This window comes from Heptranchias perlo, chromosome 14, assembly GCF_035084215.1.
Source record: "Heptranchias perlo isolate sHepPer1 chromosome 14, sHepPer1.hap1, whole genome shotgun sequence".
Lineage (NCBI taxonomy): Eukaryota > Metazoa > Chordata > Chondrichthyes > Hexanchiformes > Hexanchidae > Heptranchias > Heptranchias perlo.
The window spans coordinates 73,027,085-73,047,602 of NC_090338.1; the positions used below are offsets into that span (position 1 = coordinate 73,027,085).

Here is a 20,518-nt window from a genome sequence, read left to right on the forward strand (position 1 = left end):
TCCCCATCCTGTGATTCCCTATCCTGTGGTTTCCCATCCCATGAATCCCCATACCCTGATTCCCCTTCCTGTGATTCCCTATCCTCTGATTCTCTATCCTGTGATTCTCCACCCTGTGATTTCCAATCCTTTGATTCCCTATCCTATGATTCCCCAGCCTGTGATTTCCCCATCCTATTATTACCTATCCTGTAATTCCCTTTCCTATGATTTCCTATCCTATGATTCCCCATCCTGTGATTTCCCCATCCTATTATTACCTATCCTGTCATTCCCTTTCCTATGATACCCACTCCTGTGATTCTCTATCTTGTCATTCCCCACCCTGTCATTCCCCATCCTGTGATTCCCCATCCTGTCATTCCGCATCCTGTGATTCCCTATCCTGTGATTCCCCATCCTATGAGTCCCCATTCTGTGAGTCCCGATGCTCTGATTCCCTATCCTGTGATTCCTCTCCTGTCATTCCCCATCCTGTGATTCCCTATTGTGATTTCCTAATCCCTAATATCAGCAGGAACAGCACTCTGCCGGATTCCGTGCTTCCAGGAAGTGAGCAGCGGGGAACAGATTGGCAGAAAAGTTAGCACGGTGACAGTAACAGACTGAAGAAAGTTACTGGTCTGTCAGTGCCTGTGGAACAATCACCCAGTCAGAGGGTGGCAGCACCTGCAGGAGGCGAGGGGGTGACAATTTTGGGTTTTCTTTATTCATTTTTACACTGGAGATTTTTGGCTTCTATGCCTGGGACAGCTCTCGTAGATGGACCCCAGCTCCCTACATCCCAGAGAGGACTTTCCTTTGTCTCAACACCCAGATACATTTGCAGCATGCCCAGGGAATGAACAGTTGATGTTAGCTATTGGTTTTATCTCATGATCCTACTTGTCTTCATAGGTTTGAAGAATTACACTTCACTCGACTGTGACAGGTTTAAACTGTCAAACAGATTTATTATCCAGTAAAAGAACAAGCAAATAATGGCCATTAGACTGAACAAACATTTACAATAGCTGTTAAGCATCATTACCTCTTGTACAGTAGAAAGTAATAAATGGTTTACAATTGTTGCGCTAACTATGATATAATTAATATTCTTACGAAACAGTTCTATTTTTTATCTCAACATCTATGGGAGCCGCCTGGCTTGACTCTGTCTATTCAAAGGCTCCATGCAGTCTCTCTGATTGGAAAAGGATAGGCTGATTAATATATTCAAAAAGTGATTGGGAACCAGTGAATTTCAAAACAGCCATCTTTTAAATTCAAGCATCCGCCAATCAAAAATATACTTGAAGATGTTTGTATTTGAATTGAATGGCATGACGTCTCCCTCCTGCCGGACAACAACCTCTGATTCGACAATAATTGTATCAAGGTGAGCTGCAATATTCTTCTGCGATTGAAGCTGGTATTTAACCCCTTATTTACCATCGTATAACTAAAAAAGCCAATATCAAACTAAATCTTACCAACCTTTATCTCACAGAGGAGACAACAAAATTGGGGGTGAATCATTTGTTCATCAAGGTGAGGGATGCTGGTACTGAGAAATGGGACACTTTCCCATTTTAATCGCTTTCTGGTTAATTACAGGTTCATGCATAATTACGTTCTTGCCACATTATCCCATCAAATCTCCCCAATCAGATACAGCACGGGTTAGATACAGAGTAAAGCTCCCTCTACACTGTCCCATCAAACACTCCCAGGGCAGGTACAGCACGGGTTAGATACAGAGTAAAGCTCCCTCTACACTGTCCCATCAAACATTCCCAGGGCAGATACAGCACGGGTTAGATACAGAGTGAAGCTCCTTCTACACTGTCCCATCAAACACCCAGGGCAGGTACAGCAGGCATTAGATACAGAGTAAAGCTCCCTCTACACTGCCCCATCAAACACCCAGGGCAGGTACAGCAGGCATTAGATACAGAGTAAAACTCCTTCTACACTGTCACATGAAATACTCCCAGGGCAGGTATAGCACAGGTTAGATACAAAGTAAAACTCCTTCTACACTGTCCCATCAAACACTCCCAGGGCAGGTACAGCACGGGTTAGATACAGAGTAAAGCTCCCTCTACACTGTCCCATCAAACACTCCCAGGGTAGGGACAGCACGGGTTAGATACAGAGTAAAGCTCCCTCTGCACTGTCACATCAAATACTCCCAGGGCAGGTACAGCACAGGTTAGATACAAAGTAAACTCCTTCTACACTGTCCCATCAAACACTCCCAGGGCAGGTACAGCACGGGTTAGATACAGAGTAAAGCTCCCTCTACACTGTCCCATCAAACACTCCCAGGGCAGGTACAGTGCCGTTCAGATACAGAGTAAACTTCCCTCTAGGCAGTCCCATAAAACACTCCCACAAGCATAAACATGGTTAAAAGCAACAAACTGCTTTGTTACATGGGCCTAGAGGCACAATAAAGTGACATCAAATTATTGCTCCCCTCTCTTCTTTTCCCATCACTCTTCCTTTTCTCCTTTTGCATGCTGTTTTTATATTTCTTTCATAACATTCACTGTTTCAGGAAGATGAATGCACAATGGGAGAAAGAAATGTATTTCTTTCTCCCATTGTGCAAAACAAGCAATGGTTATGGAGACGAACCCATCCCAGCATAAACTGTAGGGCCAAAGTTTGATCAGACAGCTTTCACTGACATTGTTAATATTCAGTTAATCACGGCCTGTACTTGTTGAGCCAATGGGGTCTGGGTACATCCTGCTATATATTCAGTCCCTCTCTATCCAGTCTCCCATTCAGTCTCTCTATCTTCAGTCTCTCAATCGCTCTCTATCCTGTCTGATTCAGCTGCCTTGTTAGTCCTGTTCTGCCGGTGGTGCTGACTCCTGCTTTAACAGGGGGTGTCAGGACCTGTACTGAGGTGTGGGGTTATCCCAGTGTGTCCAGCTCCCTCTGTGGTGCTGGCTCCTGCTTTAACAGGGGGTGTCAGGACCTGTACTGAGGTGTGGGGTTATCCCAGTGTGTCCAGCTCCCTCTGTGGTGCTGGCTCCTGCTTTAACAGGGGGTGTCAGGACCTGTACTGAGGTGTGGAGTTATCCCAGGGTGTATCCAAGGGCTCCCACTTCACCCAGTCCTCCCCCTCTGAAGGTGCCGACTGGGGCTGCTGTCCAGCTCCACCTGCTCCGGTCCCTCAGTCAACGGGCTCTTCTCCACCAGTCAGCCGAGGCAGTGAATGTCGGCATGGGGAGGCGTCGCAGCCGAATCCAAACCGGTCCGATCCACTCATTTTCCGGCAGGAGTCACTGGGTAATGATCAGGCAGCAGGAACCCAGGCTGACTTCTCCTCCTCATAACCCGGGGTATCTGAGTCCTGTTGTAGCCCCATATCTCTGCCCAGGGGTATGATCAGATAACTCAGCACAGGCCGGGGATGGGCCTGGGCCCCTCCTGCTCTGTGGGAGTTGTTAAAGGATCAGGAGCGAGTGTGGGCTCCATTTTGTAAGTAAAAGATCTCTTTTACACGAAGGCCTGAAATTAAAGGTCTGCAGTCTTCACAGGTCACAAACAGCCTGATCTTGAGGTCAAGTTACAAGTTGATTACATTTAAATCTGGACTTTGTCACTGTTTTTCGCATGCCACAAACTCCATTCCTCAGCCACCGACTCCATCCCTCTCCCTGGCCATTGTCTGAGGCTGAACCAGACCGTTCACAACACTGACTCCCTATTTGACCTTGAGACGAGCCTCCGACCACATATCCACTCCGCCTACTTCCACCTCCGCCCGTCTCCGCCCCTGCCTCAGCTCATCTGCTGCTGAAACTCTCATCCATGCCTTTGTTACCTCCAGACTTGACTATTCCAAGACTCTCCTGGCCGGCCTCTCATCTTCCACCCTCCATAAACTTGAGCTCATCCAAAACACGGCTGCCCGTATCCTAACTCGCAACAAGTCCCATTCACCCATCACCCCCTGCGCTCGCTGACCTGCATTGGCTCCCGGGCTGGCAATGCCTCGATTTTAAAATTCTCATCCTTGTTTTCAAATCCCTCCATGGCCTCGCCCCTCCCTATCTCTGTAACCTCCTCCAGCCCCACAACCTTCTGAGATCTCTGTGTTTCTCCAATTCTTGCCTCTTGCACATCCCTGATTTTAATCGCTCCACCATTGACGGCTGTGCCTTCAGCTGCCTAGGCCCTAAGCTCTGGAATTCCCCTCATAAACCTCTCCGCTTCTCTACCTCTCTCTCCTCCTTTAAGATGCTCCTTAAAACCTACCTCTTTGACCAAGCTTTTGGTCGCCTGTCCTAATATCTCCTTATGTGGCTCGATGTCAAATTTTGTTTGATAATCGCTCCTGTGAAGTATCTTGGGATATTTTACTACGTTAAAGGCGCTATATAAATGCAAGTTGTTATTGTTGCCCAGAAGCGAATTTATCTGTCGTGCAGACATGGGAGTGTAAGGTACCATTAAGGTACCAGCTGTGGCTCAGTGGTAGCACCCTCTCCTCTGAGTCTGAAGGTTGTCTCACTCCAGAGACTTGAGCACATAATCCAGGTTAACACCCCAGTGCAATGCTGAGGGAGTGCTGCACTGTCGGAGGTGCCCTCTTTCAGATGAGACGTCAAACCGAGGCCTTGTCTGCCCTCTCACATGGCCGTAAAAGGTCCCATGGCCACTATTCAAAGAAGGGGGAGTTCTCCCCTGTGTCCCGGCCAATATTTATCCCTCAACCAACACCTAAAACAGATTACAAGGTCGTTATCACATTGCTGTTCGTGGGATCTTGCTGTGCACAAATTGGCTGCCGTGTTTCCTACAATACAACAGTGACGACACTTCAAACGAACTTCATTGGCTGTAAAGCGCTTTGGGATGTCCTGGGGACATGAAAGGCGCTATTAAAATGCGAGCCTTTCTTTCTAAACACCAGCCTGCGAGGCCTTGGGACACTGATAGATGTTTGGAGAGTCTAAAACATCTTGATAAAGACCGTAAGAACTGGTGCAATGTCACTGGAGAGATATAAAAGTGGCGAAATGGTTAAGTGAGGTTAGGAAAAGATGAGACAGAAACAACAGATGTAGAAAGGTGAGCTCGGGACTGTGTCTGTGAGCGTGTTCATTAATAAACGTGCAAGTATTTGACTCCGCATCCCATAGACAGGGACTGGAGCCTCAGTCTATCCTCACATTCCTGCAGAGTCAGTCCCGCACAGGGGGCTTTCCCCACTGGGCCACCGGGGACCGTGTTACACCTCCAGTCAGACGTTAAAGCTGCTTCCCTGCATTTGGCCGCAGCCCCCGGTGGTCTGTGGCTCTGCGGGCTGTGCTCTGAGAGTGTGGAATGAAATTGCTCTGGGGTGCCACTCCTGGGCGGGTAGGCTGTGATGTGGGGGTGGAAGGAGCTGCCCCGGGGGCCGGGAGCAGCCAATTAACCAGGTCACCATCCCAATTAGTGAAACGGCCAGAGAGACATTCACTTCTCAGCATACGGGAGCTGAACGAGTGGCTGGGAGTACGGCAAAGGAACTCACTGAACAGAGTCTCAGCCGTTTGTTACCTGTCAAAAAAACAAATCATTTTTGGCAGGTTACGAACGTGCAAGTTCCAAAAGACATTCAGTACTCAAAAGGGTTAATCTTCGCCGTTTGATTTCAGTGGTGTGTGCCAGTGGCAAAATACTTGCTTTGGGTGTTTTTTTTTATTGCAGTTCAATGCTGTTTCAACTAGTTTACTTCCTTAATAGCAGCAACGGGGGAGGTCCAACTGGCCTCAGGACCTCTGGGGTTAGGGGTTGAGGGGGTCCATGCGATCCCTATCCAGTGGCCCCTGCTTAAAATGTGTGAGGACTTCGGGTAAAACAGGATCGGGCTCAGGGGGTGCCGCACACCGCAGTGGAACATCCAGATGACACTCATTGTCTTTCTGCTTACAGGTGAAGAATGGCGACTTACAAGGCAACCTGTGCGGGCCTGTGGAGAGCTCTCCGCTTCACAGTGACACTTCCAGGCAATGAGGAGAGAAGACTGGGTGGAACATTGGAGAAAATGAGCAACCTTTCCATATTTGGAATATCTCTTTCAACAGTGAAATGTCCCAGTCCCTGCCCCCAGTCCCCATCCCCGTCCCAGCCCCAGTCCCCATCCCAGTCTCTGCCCCCAGTCCCCATCCCCGTCCCAGCCCCAGTCCCCATCCCCGTCCCTGCCCCCAGTCCCCATCCCCGTCCCAGCCCCAGTCCCTGCCCCCAGTCCCCATCCCCGTCCCAGCCCCAGTCCCCATCCCCGTCCCAGCCCCAGTCCCCATCCCAGTCCCTGCCCTCAGTCCCCATCCCCGTCCCAGCCCCAGTCCCCATCCCCATCCCTGCCCCCAGTCCCCATCCCCGTCCCAGCCCCAGTCCCCATCCCCGTCCCAGCCCCAGTCCCCATCCCAGTCCCTGCCCTCAGTCCCCATCCCCGTCCCAGCCCCAGTCCCCATCCCCGTCCCTGCCCCCAGTCCCCATCCCCGTCCCAGCCCCAGTCCCCATCCCCGTCCCAGCCCCAGTCCCCATCCCAGTCCCTGCCCCCAGTCCCCATCCCAGTCCCTGCCCCCAGTCCCCATCCCCGTCCCAACCCCAGTCCCCATCCCAGTCCCTGCCCCCAGTCCCCATCCCCGTCCCAGCCCCAGTCTCCATCCCAGTCCCTGCCCCCAGTCCCCATCCCCGTCCCAGCCCCAGTCCCCATCCCCGTCCCAGCCCCAGTCCCCATCCCAGTCCCTGCCCTCAGTCCCCATCCCCGTCCCAGCCCCAGTCCCCATCCCCATCCCTGCCCCCAGTCCCCATCCCCGACCCAGCCCCAGTCCCCATCCCCGTCCCAGCCCCAGTCCCCATCCCAGTCCCTGCCCTCAGTCCCCATCCCCGTCCCAGCCCCAGTCCCCATCCCCGTCCCTGCCCCCAGTCCCCATCCCCGTCCCAGCCCCAGTCCCCATCCCCGTCCCAGCCCCAGTCCCCATCCCAGTCCCTGCCCCCAGTCCCCATCCCAGTCCCTGCCCCCAGTCCCCATCCCCGTCCCAGCCCCAGTCCCCATCCCAGTCCCTGCCCCCAGTCCCCATCCCCGTCCCAGCCCCAGTCTCCATCCCAGTCCCTGCCCCCAGTCCCCATCCCCATCACTGTTCAGGCCCCAGCTATCCCTGCCCCCAGTCCCCATCCCCGTCCCAGTCCCTTCTTCAATCCCTGCACCTTTCTCTGCACCAGCCCCTGCCCCTGTCCATACCCCTATACCCGGACTCCGTGTGATACTCCACACCTTGACGTCCAGTGATATCCCAAAGGCTGACTCTTAGTGATATCGCACAGTCTTAATCCTAGTGAGATCCCTCACTCTGACTCCGAGTGATATCCCACGTCCTGACTCACAGTGATATTCCACACCGTGATTCTCAGTGATATCCCACATCCTGACTTTTTTAAAATTCATTCATGGGATGTGGGTATCACTGGCGAGGCCAGCATTTATTGCCCATCCCTAATTGCCCTTAAGAAGGTGGTGGTGAGCCGCTTTCTTGAACCACTGCAGTCCGTGTGGTGAAGGTTCTCCCACAGTGCTGTTACGAAGGAAGTTCCAGGATTTTGACCCAGCGATGATGAAGGAACGGCGATATATTTCCAAGTCGGGATGGTGTGTGACTTGGAGGGGAACGTGCAGGTGGTGTTGTTCCCATGCGCCTGCTGCCCTTGTCCTTCTAGGTGGTAGAGGTTGCGGGTTAGGGAGCTGCTGTCGAAGAAGCCTTGGTGAGTTGCTGCAGTGCATCCTGTGGATGGGACACGCTGCAGCCACAGTGCGCCGGTGGTGAAGGGAGTGAATGTTTAGGGTGGTGGATGGGGTGCCAATCAAGCGGGCTGCTTTGTCCTGGATGGTGTCGAGCTTCTTGAGTGTTGTTGGAGCTGCACTCATCCAGGCAAGTGGAGAGTATTCCATCACACTCCTGACTTGTGCCTTGTAGATGGTGGAAAGGCTTTGGGGAGTCAGGAGGTGAGTCACTCGCCATAGAATACCCAGCCTCTGACCTGCTCTTGTAGCCACAGTATTTATATGGCTGGTCCAGTTGAGTTTCTGGTCAGTGGTGACCCCCACGATGTTGATGGTGGGGGATTTGGCAATGGTAATGCCGTTGAATGTCAAGGGGAGGTGGTTATACTCTCTTGTTGGAGATGGTCATTGTCTGGCACTTGTCTGGTGTGAATGTTACTTGCCACTTATGAGCCCAAGCCTGGGTGTTGTCCAGGTCTTGCTGCATGCCGGCACGGACTGCTTTATTATCTGAGGGAACTGAACACTGTGCAATCATCAGCGAACATCCCCATTTCTGACCTTATGATGGAGAGAAGGTCATTGATAAAGCAGCTGAAGATGGTTAGGCCTAGGACACTTCCCTGAGGAACTCCTGCAGCAATGTCCTGGGGCTGAGATGACTGGCCTCCAACAACTACTACCATCTTCCTTTGTGCTAGGTATGACTCCAGCCACTGGAGAGTTTTCCCCCTGATTCCCATTTTGTTCAATTTTACTAGGGCTCCTTGGTGCCACACTTGGTCAAATGCTGCCTTGATGTCAAGGGCAGTCACTCTCACCTCACCTCTGGAATTCAGCTCTTTTGTCCATGTTTGTAATGAGGTCTGGAGCCGAGTGGTCCTGGCGGAACCCAAACTGAGCATCGGTGAGCAGGTTATTGGTGAGTAAGTGCCGCTTGATAGCACTGTTGATGAACCTTCCATCACTTTGCTGATGATTGAGAGTGGACTGATGGGGCGGTAATTGGCTGGATTGGATTTGTCCTGCTTTTTGTGGACAGGACATACCTGGGCAATTTTCCACATTGTCAGGTAGATGCCAGTGTAGCAGCTGTACTGGAACAGTTTGGCTAGAGGTGTGGCCAGTTCTGGAGCACAAGTCTTCAGCACTACAGCCGGGATGTTGATGGGGCCCATCGCCTTTCCTATCACTGGCTTCCACTGATATCCCATATCCTGACTGCCAGTGATATCCCACACCCTGACTCTCAGCGATATATCACACTCTGACCCCACTGATAACCCACATTCTGACAGTGATATTCCACACCTTGATTCTCAGCGATATGCCACACCCTTACTTCCCAGTGATATCCCACATCCTGGCTCTCACTGATCGCTGACACCCTGATTCTCAGTGATGTCGCACACCCTGATTCCCAATGATATCCCACACCCTGACTCCCAGTGATATCCCACACTCAGACTCCCAGTGATATCCCACACTCAGGCTCCCATTGATAGCCCACACCCTGACGCCCAGTGATATCCTGCAGCCTGACTCACAGTGATATACTACACCCGACTCCCAGTAATATATAGAAGTCTATAAAATAATGAGGGGCACAGATAAGGTAGAATCATAGAATCATAGAAGTTTACAACATGGAAACAGGCCCTTCGGCCCAACATGTCCATGTCGCCCAGTTTATACCACTAAGCTAGTCCCAATTGCCTGCACTTGGCCCATATCCCTCTATACCCATCTTACCCATGCAACTGTCCAAATGCTTTTTCAAAGACAAAATTGTACCCGCCTCTACTACTGCCTCTGGCAGCTCGTTCCAGACACTCACCACCCTTTGAGTGAAAAAATTGCCCCTCTGGACCCTTTTGTATCTCTCCCCTCTCACCTTAAATCTATGCCCCCTCGTTAGAGACTCCCCTACCTTTGGGAAAAGATTTTGACTATCTACCTTATCTATGCCCCTCATTATTTTATAGACTTCTATAAGATCACCCCTAAACCTCCTACTCTCCAGGGAAAAAAGTCTCAGTCTATCCAACCTCTCCCTATAAGTCAAACCATCAAGTCCCGGTAGCATCCTAGCAAATCTTTTCTGCACTCTTTCTAGTTTAATAATATCCTTTCTATAATAGGGTGACCAGAACTGTACACAGTATTCCAAGTGTGGCCTTACTAATGTCTTGTACAACTTCAACAAGACATCCCAACTCCTGTATTCAATGTTCTGACCAATGAAACCAAGCATGCTGAATGCCTTCTTCACCACCCTATGCACCTGTGACTCCACTTTCAAGGAGCTATGAACCTGTACTCCTAGATCTCTTTGTTCTATAACTCTCCCCAACGCCCTACCATTAACGGAATAGGTCCTGGCCCAATTCGATCTACCAAAATGCATCACCTCACATTTATCTAAATTAAACTCCATCTGCCATTCATCGGCCCACTGGCCCAATTTATCAAGATCCCGTTGCAATCCTAGATAACCTTCTTCACTGTCCACAATGCCACCAATCTTGGTGTCATCTGCAAACTTACTAACCATGCCTCCTAAATTCTCATCCAAATCATTAATATAAATAAGATATAACAGCGGACCCAGCACCGATCCCTGAGGCACACCGCTGGTCAAAATCTTTTCCCAAAGGCAGGGGAGTCTATAACGAGGGGGCATAGATTTAAGGTGAGAGGGGAGAGATACAAAAGGGTCCAGAGGGGCAATTTTTTCACTCAAAGGGTGGTGAGTGTCTGGAACGAGCTGCCAGAGGCAGTAGTGGAGGCGGGTACAATTTTGTCTTTGAAAAAGCATTTGGACAGTTACATGGGTAAGATGGGTATAGAGGGATATGGGCCAAGTGCAGGCAATTGGGACTAGCTTAAACTAGGCGACATGGACATGTTGGGCCGAAGGGCCTGTTTCCGTGTTGTAAACTTCTATGATTCTATGATTCTATGATTCTGTATCCCACACACTGACTCTCAGTGATATCCCACACCCTGACCCTCAGTGATATCCCACACCCTGACTCGCAGTGATATCCAACACCCTGACTCTCAGTGATATCCCACACCCTGACTCCTAGTGATATCCCACACCCAGATTCCCAGTGATGTCCCACACCCTGAACCTAGTGATATCCCACACCCTGACATTCAGTGATATCTCACACCCTGACTCCCAGTGATATGCCACACCCTGATTCTCAGTAATATCCCACACCCTGACTCCTAATGATATCCCACACCCTGATTCTTAATGATATCTGACACCCTGACTTTCAGTGATATCCCACACCCTCAATCCCAGTGATATCCCACACCCTAACTGCTAGTGATTACCACTCCCTGACCCCCACTGATATCCCACACCCGGCCTCAGTGATATCCCACACCCTGACTCTCAGTGATATCTCACACCCTTACCCACAGTTATATCCTACACACTGACTCTCAGTGATATCCCACACCCTGACTCTCAGTGATATCCCACACCCTGACCCTTACTGATATCCTACGCCCTGACCCTTACTGATATCCTACACCCTGACTCTCAGTGATATCCCACACCCTGACCTCCACTAATATCCCACACCCAATTCTCAGTGATATCCCACACCCTGACCCACAGAGATATCCCACAACCTGACTCTCAGTGATATCCCACACTCTGACTCTCAGTGATATCCCACACCCTGACCTCCACTAATATCCCACACCCAATTCTCAGTGATATCCCACACCCTGACCCCCATGATATCCTACACCCTGACTCTTAGTGATATGCCACACCCTGACTCTCATTGATATCCCAAACCTGACTCCTGGTGATATCCCACACCCTGACTTTCAGTGATATCCCACACCCTGACTCTCAGTGAAATCCCACACCCCGACTCCGAGTGATATTCCACAACCTGACTCCTAATGATATCGCACACCCTGGGTTCTAATGATATCCCACACCCTGAATCCTAATGATATCTGACACCCTGACTTTCTGTGATATCCCACACCTTGACTCTCAGTGATATCCCACACCCAGGCTCCTAATGATATCCCACACCCTGACTCCTAATGATATCCCACACGCTGACTCCTAGTGATATTCCACAACCTGACTCTGAGTGATATCCCACACCGTGACTCCTAATGATATCCCACACTCTGACTTTCTGATTTATCTGACACCCTGACTCTGAGTGATATCCCACACCCTGCCTCAGTGATATCCCACATCCAGACCCCAACTGATATCCCACACCCTGACTCTCAGTGATACCTATACCCTGACCTGCAGTGATATCCGATATCCTGACTCTCTGTGATATTCCACACCCTGACTCTCAGTGATATCCCACACCCTGAGTCTCAGTGATATCCCACACCCTGACTCTCAGTGATATCCGACACCCTGACCCCCACTAATATCCCACACCCAATTCTCATGATATTCCACATCCTGACCCACAGTGATATCCCACACCCTGATTCTCAGTGATATCCCACACCCTGACTCTCAGTGATATCCTACACCCTGACTCTCAATGATATCCCACACCCTGACTCTCCTTGATATCCCCCTACCTGACTCCTAGTGATACCCCACACCCTGACTTTCAGTGATATCCCACACCCTGACTCTCAGTGATATCCCACACCTGACTCCTAGTGATATCCCACACCCTGACTCCTAATGGTATCTGACACCCGAACTCTTAGTGATATCCCACACCCTGACTCCTAATGATATCTGACACCCTAACTTTTTGTGATATCCCACACCCTGACTTTCAGTGATATCCCACACCTTGGCTCCTAATGATATCCCACACCCTGACTCCTAATGATATCCCACACACTGACTCCGAGTGATATTCCACAACCTGACTCCTAATGATATCGAACACCCTGATTCCTAATGATATCCCACACCCTGACTCCTAGTGATATCCCACACCGTGACTCCTAATGATATCCCACACCCTGACTTTCTGTGATATCTGACACCCTGACTCTCAGTGATATCCCACACCCTGCCTCAGTGATATCCCACATCCTGACCCCCACTGATATCCCACATTCTGCCTCTCAGTGATAGCCAATACACTGACCTGCAGTGATATCTGACATCCTGACTCTCACTGATATTCCACACCCTGACTCCTAGTGATATCCCACACCCTGACTCTCAGTGATATCCCACACCCTGACTCTCAGTGATATTCCACACCCTGACTCTCAGTGATATTCCACACCCTGACTCTCAGTGATATCCCACACCCTGACTCTCAGTGATATTCCACACCCTGACTCTCAGTGATATCCGACACTCTGACCCCCACTAATATCCCACACCTGATTCTCGTGATATTCCACATCCTGACCCACAGTGATATCCCACACCCTGATTCTCAGAGATATCCCACACCCTGACTCTCAGTGATATCCCCCTACCTGACTCCTAATGATACCCCACACCCTGACTTTTAGTGATATCCCACACGCTGACTCTCAGTGATATCCCACACCCTGACTTTCAGTGATATCCCACACGCGGACTCCTAATGCTATCTGACACCCTGACATTCTGTGATATCCCACACCCTGACTCCTAGTGATATCCCACACCCTGACTCCTAATGATATCCCACACCCTGACTTTCTGTGATATCCCACACCCTGACTCTCAGTGATATCCCACACCCTGACTCCTAGTGATATCCCACATCCTGGCTCCTAATGATATCCCACACCCTGACTCCTAATGATATCTGACACCCTGATGCTCAGTGATATCCCACACCCTGCCTCAGTGATATCTGACACCCTGACCCGCAGTGATATCCGACACCCTGACTCTCATTGATATCTCACACCCTGACTCCTAATAATATCCCACACCCTGACTTTCTGTGATATCCCACACCCAGACTCCTAGTGATATCCCACACCCTGACTCCTAATGATATCCCACACCCTGACTTTCTGTGATATCCCACACCCTGACTCCTAATGATATCTGACACCCTGACTCTCAGTGATACCACACCCTGCCACAGTGATATCTGACACCCTGACTCTCAGTGATATCCCACACCCTGACCTCTAGTGATATCCCACACCCTGACTTTCTGTAATATCCCACACCCTGACTCCTAATGATATCTGACACACTGACTCTCAGTGATATCCCACACCCTACCTCAGTGATATCTGACACCCTGTCCCGCAATGATATCCCACGTCCTGATTCTCAATGATATCCCACACCCTGATCTCCAGTGATATCCCACACCCTGAATCCTAATGATATCGCACACCCTGATTCCTAGTGATATCCCACGCCCTGGCTCCAAATGATATCCCACACCCTGACTCCTAATGATATCTGACACCCTAACTCTGAGTGATATCCCACACCCTGACTCTCTGTGATATACCACACCCTGACTCTCAGTGATATCCCACACCCTGAGTCTCAGTGATATCCCACACCCCGACTCTCAGTGATATCCGAATCCTGACTTTCAGTGATATTCCACACCCTGACTCCTAATGATATCCCACACCCTGACTTTCTGTGATATCCCACACCCTGACTCTCAGTGATATCCCACACCCTGACTCCTAGTGATATCCCACACCCTGACTCTAGTGATATCTCACATCCTGGCTCCTAATGATATCCCACGCCCTGACTCCTAATGATATCTGACAACCTGACTCTCAGTGATATCCCACACCCTGCCTCAGTGATATCTGACACCCTGACCCACAGTGATATCCGACACCCTGACTCTGAGTGATATCCCACACCCTGACTTTCTGTGATATCCCACACCCTGACTCTCAGTGATATCCCACACCCTGACTCTAGTGATATCCCACATCCTGACCCCCACTGATATCGCACATCCTGCCGCAGTGATATCTAACACCCTAACCTTCAATGATACCCCACACCCTGACTCTCAGTGATATCCCACACCCTGACTCTTAGTGATATCCCACACCCTGACTCCTCGTGATATCCCACAACCTGACTCCTAATAATATTGCATACCCTGATTCCTAATGATATCCCACACCCTGACTCCTAATGATACCTGACACCCTCTTAGTGGTATCCCACACCATGACTTTCTGTGATATCCCACGCCCTGACTCTAGTGATATCCCACATCCTGGCTCCTAATGATATCCCACACCCTGACTCCTAATGATATCTGACACCCTGACCCGCAGTGATATCCCACGTCCTGATTCTCAAAGATATCCCACACCCTGATCCCCAGTGATATCCCACACCCTGACTCCTAGTGATATCCTACACCCTGACTCCTAATGATATCGCACACCCTGATTCCTAATGATATCCCACACCCTGACTCCTAATGATATCTGACTCCCTAACTCTGAGTGATATCCCACATCCTGACCCCCACTGATATCGCACATCCTGCCGCAGTGATATCCAACACCCTAACCTTCAATGATATCCCACACCCTGACTCTCAGTGATATCCCACACCCTGACCCCCAGTGATATCCCACACCCTGACTCTCAGTGATATCCCACACCCTGAGTCTCAGTGATATCCCACACCCCGACTCTCAGTGATATCCGAATCCTGACTTTCAGTGATATTCCACACCCTGACTCCTAATGATATCCCACACCCTGACTTTCTGTGATATCCCACACCCTGACTCTCAGTGATATCCCACACCCTGACTCCTAGTGATATCCCACACCCTGACTCTAGTGATATCTCACATCCTGGCTCCTAATGATATCCCACGCCCTGACTCCTAATGATATCTGACAACCTGACTCTCAGTGATATCCCACACCCTGCCTCAGTGATATCTGACACCCTGACCCACAGTGATATCCGACACCCTGACTCTGAGTGATATCCCACACCCTGACCCCTCGTGATATCCCACACCCTGACTTTCTGTGATATCCCACACCCTGACTCTCAGTGATATCCCACACCCTGACTCTAGTGATATCCCACATCCTGACCCCCACTGATATCGCACATCCTGCCGCAGTGATATCTAACACCCTAACCTTCAATGATACCCCACACCCTGACTCTCAGTGATATCCCACACCCTGACTCTTAGTGATATCCCACACCCTGACTCCTCGTGATATCCCACAACCTGACTCCTAATAATATTGCATACCCTGATTCCTAATGATATCCCACACCCTGACTCCTAATGATACCTGACACCCTCTTAGTGGTATCCCACACCATGACTTTCTGTGATATCCCACGCCCTGACTCTAGTGATATCCCACATCCTGGCTCCTAATGATATCCCACACCCTGACTCCTAATGATATCTGACACCCTGACCCGCAGTGATATCCCACGTCCTGATTCTCAAAGATATCCCACACCCTGATCCCCAGTGATATCCCACACCCTGACTCCTAGTGATATCCTACACCCTGACTCCTAATGATATCGCACACCCTGATTCCTAATGATATCCCACACCCTGACTCCTAATGATATCTGACTCCCTAACTCTGAGTGATATCCCACATCCTGACCCCCACTGATATCGCACATCCTGCCGCAGTGATATCCAACACCCTAACCTTCAATGATATCCCACACCCTGACTCTCAGTGATATCCCACACCCTGACCCCCAGTGATATCCCACACCCTGACTCTTAGTGATATCCCACACCCTGACTCCTCGTGATATCCCACAACCTGACTCCTAATAATATTGCATACCCTGATTCCTAATGATATCCCACACCCTGACTCCTAATGATACCTGACACCCTCTTAGTGATATCCCACACCATGACCCCTCAGTGATATCCCACACTCTGACTCTCAGTGATATTCCACATCCTGACCCCCAGTGATATCCCACACCCTGAACCCTTGCTCTCTGCTCTTTGATGGCCTCTCTCTCTGCTGCAGTAAGATTGAAGTGAGTGCCCTGGTAGCTGCTACAATGATGCCGTTACTGTATGGTCTTGCAAGAAATATCTCACAAAGAATCAGCTAACAAGATCCTTTGCAGCTCGAATAATAAGTAAGTTGGAGTGTTAACTGTGCAAGCCAGATCTCTGCTAATGGGAGCACGAGCATAGAAGTGACTCCTGCAAATCCAGCATGCCTCACTCTATTTATGTACATCATTGTCAAATATGATGTGCTGGACGTTTTTTTCCACTAATACAATGCACACCACCCGGTGTGTGTGTGTGTGTGTGTGTGTGTGTGTGTCTGCTGAAGCTCTCCTCATTCCTCTCACACACTCTCTTTTGCTGCTGTCAGTTTTGACAGAGTGCAGGCAATAGACTTGCCCATGTAACCACAGAACTATCACACCCGGCTGCTATTTTTTAACCCACTACTCCTCTCCGTGTCCCCAGCCAAGTCCCAGTTAGAGTTGGACGCGCTGCCAATTCTGTGCAAAGTGCGTTCCAGCTGCCTGGAGGAGTTGGCCGGGTCCTGGTCCGGGTCTGAGGGCTGGGAGTTTGTTTTGAGTAACACGTCGTCCAGAATTGAGCTGCCACAGAAATCCGCTCGGATGCGATTCTGACACGGAGCAGGTTGGAAATCTGCAGTCCCGAGCACATTGTAATTAAGTTTGAGTTTTGCCTGGTGAAGCAACTCTGCCTCTGCCTGAAGTGAAATAAGCATCATTGTTTTTTTGGTATCTATAAACCTGTAAATAGTGATACATCGATCTTAACCCTCCCCACGACGGGCGGGAGAGGGTCGGGGTGGTGGGGATGGGAATCCTGGCAGTAAAAAGGGGGAGGGCGGGAGCTGCCGGCTCATGAAGGTAAATGCTTTTTAATAGCAGGAGTGCTCACCCCCCGGATCATCAAACAAACCTTCGGCCTCCCCTCTGCCGATCGCGGCCTCTCTCCCCCCCCCCCCACCACAATCGGCGACCCCCCACCCACCCACCCACCCACCACAGCCCCAACCAAGCACCGATCTCTCCCGATTGCCGGGGACCTTCCCCACGAATCCCCGGCTGCAGCCTCCTGCCGCTGGTTTTCCCGGACAGCCCGTCAATGTGGCCGGCTGCCGGGCGGGAAGCGGAAGAAGGAAATGATAATGAGCTCCTGCCGATAACCTCCGTGTCCCTCCCCCGGGCTTTCCGGCTTTCCCTCTCCGTAAATGTCGGCGACTGTCTGTTTTCACTGCATCCTGTAATAATTCTGCACAACTTTGCCTTTGCTTGATGGTCACAACTCCGCGGCATTCCCCCCCCTCTCGGATTCTCGACAAGCTGAGGTCGGATTTTTTTCGCTTACAGTAAGAGTACGGTAAGGGTACGGTAGCATAGTGGTTATGTTATTGGACTAGTAATTCAGAGGCCTGGACTAATAATCTGGAGTCATGAGTTCAAATCCCACCACGGCAGCTGGGGAATTTAAATTCAATTAATTAAATAAAATCTGGAATTAAAATACTAGTATCAGTAATGGTGGCCATGAAACTACCGGATTGTCGTAAAAACCCATCTGGTTCACTAATGTCCTTTAGGGAAGGAAACCTGCCGTCCTTACCCGGTCTGGCCTATATGTGACTCCAGACCCACAGCAATGTGGTTGATTCTTAATTGCCCTCTGAAATGGCCCAGCAAGCCACTCAGTTGTAAAATCTCGCTAAAAAAAAAAAGAGGAGTGCTGTCGGTGTACAGTCGTGACACGCGACGAATCTGTCCCATTTTCGGGAGGTGCTGCATTTTTTTTTTAAAAGCCTTTCTGAAATAAAAAGCAATGCTGATTTCTCTGCGCGAGGGGGAACTCTGGCCAGACGTGGGAGTCCCCTCACCCAGCATAGACTGAGAGACCGTTAGCAGATGGGGATGGAGCCCCTTTGCAGAACGGCAACTGCAAGTGAGAACCTCTCGCAGAAACAGGAAGCCAAAAAAATGAGTCAAACCGAGGGCTGGAAAAGCCGGGAGCAGGTTACAGTATAACTGTGACGCGTCAACTCATTACAAAAATAAGGACTGGAAAAAGGCAAAGAAACAAGTGGGAGGCTCACTTACTGTAAGACAAATCAATGAGTCCAAGAAAGTGTAGAAGTTTCAGTGACGTGCACACTACCACCACGATACCCAGAGTCTGCAGCCCCTCCGACTCCCCTTTCATATTCAGCATTCTTCCAAGTACTTCACCGCGAGACACTGCTTTATAGTCATGACAGAGCTGCCGAGTGTAAGCCCAGACACCTCTTCTAACTTGGATCACCCTCTCTCTAAACTGTGACTACTATTATTCTCCTCCCTCCTCCAGAACAGGGTATCTCTCTCTCTCTCTTTCACTCTGTATCTCTCACTATCTCTTTCCCGCTCTCTGACTGTGTATCTCTCTCTCTCTTTCTCTCTCTCTCTGTCTCTTTCTCTCTGTTTCTCTCTCACTTTCTGTCTCTGTGTCTGTCTGTCTCTCTGCTCTCTCTCTGCTCTCTGTCTCTCTGTCTGTCTCTCGCTCTCTGTCTCTCTCTCTCTCTCACTTTCTGTCTCTGTGTCTCCCTGCTCTCTCTCTGTGCTCTTTGGCTGTTTTTCTGTCTCTGTCTCTCTCTCTCTCTGTTTCTCTCTCACTTTCTGTCTCTGTGTCTCCCTGCTATCTCTCTGTGCTCTTTGTCTGGCTGTTTTTCTGTCTCTGTCTCTCTCTCTCTGTTTCTCTCTCACTTTCTGTCTCTGTGTCTCCCTGCTATCTCTCTGTGCTCTTTGTCTGGCTGTTTTTCTGTCTCTGTCTCTCTCTCTCTGTTTCTCTCTCACTTTCTGTCTCTGTGTCTCCCTGCTCTCTCTCTGTGCTCTTTGACTGTTTTTCTGTCTCTGTCTCTCTCTCTGTTTCTCTCTCACTTTCTGTCCCTGTGTCTCTCTGCTCTCTCTCTATGCTCTCTGTCTGTCTGTCTGTTTCTCTATCTCTGTCCCTCTGTCTCTCTCTCTCTCTTTATCACTCTCTGGCCAAACTTGCTTCAATGCTAAGATTCAGCCAACCTTGTATTGGGGACCTGTTGTACCTCCTCCTGTAATGATATGTTCTGTAGCATACTGCAAACACAGCAGTCTGTACCTCTCCCAGCATCAGCAATAAATACACCCTTAAACTCTGCCATTTGAAATATGGATTTCTGTGCTTGCAAGACATTTATTGGCCCCAATCCAAGTAATGGCCCATAAATAACAGGCGAAAATAAATACCCAATCCCGACTACTTTTTCAACAGTTTTCTTACAGTCTGAGAGACCTGTTGCCAAGTGTTTTATGACATTTACTGAACTTATATATTTAGTGCTTGGCCCACTCATTTTATAAGCTGACTCCCAAGGAGAATTTTTCTACAAATTTTACGTGATGATTATCATTTGTTCACCTCAGGCTTTTCCCCAACACCTCTCTGGTGATTCCCTGAGCAGATGGAGTTTATGACCCGAAGCCTGTGTTGTTGTTCTCTGCGTGTGTAGTTTTCCATGTCCAGCACCAACAATTAATATTGAATCACACCCACCTTTCTGAAGGCAGAGAAATAAGACACTGCAGGCTAAACCGCTCAGTCGGATTTATTTACAATAAAACAATAAAGAGAAGCATTCATACACAGCATAATAGCAAAGGAACAGGATAGGTCATTCAGCCCCTTGACCTGTTCCACCATTCAATTAAGTCATGGCTGATCTGTATCTTAACTCCATCTACCCGCCTTGGTTCCGTAACCCTTAATACC

The 20,518-nt window shown here is 49.8% G+C and overlaps 1 protein-coding gene across 1 annotated transcript in view; it reads right to left on the bottom strand.

Moving 5' to 3' along the window:
* The window catches only part of LOC137332237 (A-type potassium channel modulatory protein KCNIP1-like), a 199,500-nt gene extending 180,551 nt beyond the window's left edge, over positions 1–18,949 (bottom strand). Inside the window, exon 1 of the mRNA XM_067995929.1 lies at positions 18,838–18,949. Within this exon, the coding sequence (XP_067852030.1) occupies positions 18,838–18,949 (112 nt within the window). The remainder of the gene's footprint in view (positions 1–18,837) is intronic.
* Positions 18,950–20,518: the final 1,569 nt, after the last annotated feature.